This window comes from Buceros rhinoceros, unplaced genomic scaffold (genome assembly GCF_000710305.1).
Source record: "Buceros rhinoceros silvestris isolate BGI_N320 unplaced genomic scaffold, ASM71030v1 scaffold30441, whole genome shotgun sequence".
Lineage (NCBI taxonomy): Eukaryota > Metazoa > Chordata > Aves > Bucerotiformes > Bucerotidae > Buceros > Buceros rhinoceros.
The window spans coordinates 10,734-13,753 of record NW_010393037.1 but is presented as its reverse complement, the minus strand read 5'-3'; the positions used below and the strand labels follow the sequence as shown (position 1 = coordinate 13,753).

The following is a 3,020-nucleotide window of genomic DNA, read 5'->3' as shown; positions in this document are numbered from 1 at the left end:
TCCTGCTGCTGAATACATGAGCTGTGACACCAGCATGGTGCAGTGTCCTCCCGAGCTACACTCGTATCCAGAAACGATTAAGTCTAAAACCACCCTGGCTGAATGACAGGTAATTTAGGAGCGCTATAGGGTGGGCCTTTGTACGTGTCTGTGCTGAATCCAGCTGCTTGAGTTCCTTTCCTCTGGCAGCTTTCCAAGCACAAACCACAATTTCAGTTATTCAGCCGATTCTGGTTTTACAGCAGCATCTCAATACAGAAGTTTAAAAATAAAAATACACTGTATCTCTCCAAACAGTCCCCAGGCTTAAAAGAGACCATGGGCTTTCTTACCCTCTGAGGAGCTGTAGATTTCCTGGAAAGACAGTTTTGCTATTTTTTAGAGGTGTTAAAATGCAGATGAGACTATCTGAGGACAGCAAGGAGATTCAGCTCAGGTTTAAAGAGACTGATCAGCCTGATGCTGTTCTCTCTGTCAGCCAGGGAAAAAAAAACGTATTACACTTCCACGCTCACGTGCAATTCATCCTGGCTATACCCTGGAGTATATCAAAAGTATATTGTTGCCATAGAATCAGAAAATATTGCTGTAAAACACCCTTTGTTTTCAAATCTTTATAGAGTCCCATGTGCTACTGTGTAAAGCCCTTTGGCCCTTGCAAAACTCATTCTTCAGCAATTGAAATTAAGAGAAATAATAGCACACGTCAGCCCCGCTTGGAGGAAGAGTAGCATTTTCTAATCCATTTAACACAATCCTATGGGTAATTCTCTTGAAGGCTTTTATTCCTTCTAGGTCTCACACACATTAACTAGACATTAAATACTCAGAATTCACCTGAAAGCAAATTTCCATTATCTCACCTCCCATCAGCTTTAGAAAGTGTTTTGGGAAGAACTAAAATATACATTTGGAGGGATGCTGCTCCCCAGAAGGCACTGATGGGTGTGCGCGACTAACCCTGACACGCCTCATCCCACTACCCAAAACCTCACCTACTAACTCGCATTTGGAGACAAGGAGCAGACAACCCGAGTCATCTGGAACAACCTGTGCTTAAATGACGTGGCCACTAGATGTCATTCCTTTTTCACTCAAATGTAGGTTAAAGAAGTATTTATCTGGCAGAACAAGTGCCCGTCCCCCCACAAACGCCAGCAAGCTGGGGCACACGTCCCGCTGCGCTGAAAAGTCCCATGGCCTGAGACACACAGATCAATGCAAGACTGGCCCCTACAAAATGTTGTAGAGAGAACAATCCTGCGCTGGCAGGAGAAAGGACAACCTGGCCCAAGACTCGCATCGGATTTTTACGGCTCTTAACAACTGTATGTATCATACTTAACGGGCTATTTAATGACAGCGTTACAATACGAAGCTCAGTGTATTCACTGTGACAGATACAAAGCGCATGTGCTGCTGACACCCCCCCCGCTACACTCGCCGGAGCAGCAACGCAGGCTGGGTGCTCATTTTTCTCTGATTCAGGAGAAATTCAGTGCCTTCCTTTTTCTGAGGCTCTAGGGCTAAGTCACTCAGTCAGAAAATGCCAGCAGTGCTCAAGAGCTGAGCACATCACATCCATGAGCCTTGTCTCCATGGTGGTGGGGAGGAAGGACCCAGACCCCACAGCTGGCACGGAGCCGAGCTGGGTCCGTGGTGGCATAAACTGGGCTCTGCAAGACTTCCCTGAGTCCTGCTACGTATCTGTGGCTTGTACGGGTATATCTATGGGGAGACTTTGGCACTACATTAATAAACAACTGCAGACTCTTTAAGATGGAACGAACATTCAGAATAATATAAATAATAAAAGCATTCCTCACAGGATGGGCAGTGACTTGAGCACGATGCAGCTGGACTTTCTGTATTTTCTGAGATTTGGTATCAGTTTTAGAGACATCACTTAGCACTCCTCATTGACTCTTGTATGGGGATAGTTTTACCTTAAGCAGCTCCAAAAATTTGTCATTTGCAAACTCTGTACTAATATAAGAAAGATCTTTAACTGATTAAAACCAGATGTACTGGAGGATGTCTACAGGTTTACTGCCGGCACCCACAAATACATCTGCTAGAGCTATCAGCAAAATACAAATTTTACCGGATACCTGTTACCATTTAGAGTATTTACTGCTTCCCTGAGATCATATCCAAGCTACTAAACCCCAAATCTCTCTTACTGCTCAGGATATCACTCATAAGTAGTAATAACTCTGATATGTCTACGGCCAATTGCTGTGAAACAACCGTGGCCTCTTCAGCGCAATCAGACATAGTCTGTTTGCCACATTATTTCAGCTCTTTAGTACCTCAGCAAAACTGGTCGCCAAATAGTGTTGCTGGTTCATGAACTATTCTCCTTTTCCTTTGTTTCCTCTCTTTGTTCCATGGTTATCTATCAAGTTCCTCCTCTCTGCCAAACCAGCTAAGAGAGACGACGGATATAACCATCCACGAATTACCAACGCGTTGCGTGTCCATCCATCACCGTGCCGATGTACCGGTACTTACAGTGCTGGTAGTGAATTCGGGTGGGTTGTCATTCACATCTGTCACCGTAATGATCGCTGTTGCCGTGTTTGAGAGACCATAGTTAAGATTTCCTTCCATATCTGTGGCTTGAACGATGACTATATACTGCTGAACTTTCTGGAAAAAAGAGGAAAAGAAGAACGATGAGAAAAATGCATCCTGTAAACTGCCTTGGTTTATTTTCTGTGTTCAGGTATGATCTTGAAGCAGACTAAGAAGTAAAGAGGATTCAAAATGTTAGTGAAAAAGACAGATAAAATTTTCCATCACATTTTTGAAGGGATTTTTGCATAGATTGCTGGATAACACCTGTTTTATGGGAAAATAAAAACCTTATGGGCAAAATTCCTCAGCTGAAACAGACATTTTTGCTAATTTATAAGCATTTTTAGCAACATTAGTTTCTGTCTTTTGAAAACCAGTAAAAATTTTGCTAATATGTTTTCAGTGAAAACATCACTGAGAACATTATCCCCCCCAAACTG

At 43.1% G+C, this 3,020-nt stretch overlaps 1 protein-coding gene across 1 annotated transcript in view; it reads right to left on the bottom strand.

Annotated features, from left to right (window-relative positions):
* Positions 1–2,652, bottom strand: part of CDH4 (cadherin 4, type 1, R-cadherin (retinal)) — a gene marked incomplete at its 5' end in the record, with an annotated part of 42,943 nt that extends 40,291 nt beyond the window's left edge. The window contains one exon of the mRNA XM_010144724.1: positions 2,515–2,652. Coding sequence (XP_010143026.1) covers positions 2,515–2,652 — 138 coding nt within the window. The remainder of the gene's footprint in view (positions 1–2,514) is intronic.
* Positions 2,653–3,020: the final 368 nt, after the last annotated feature.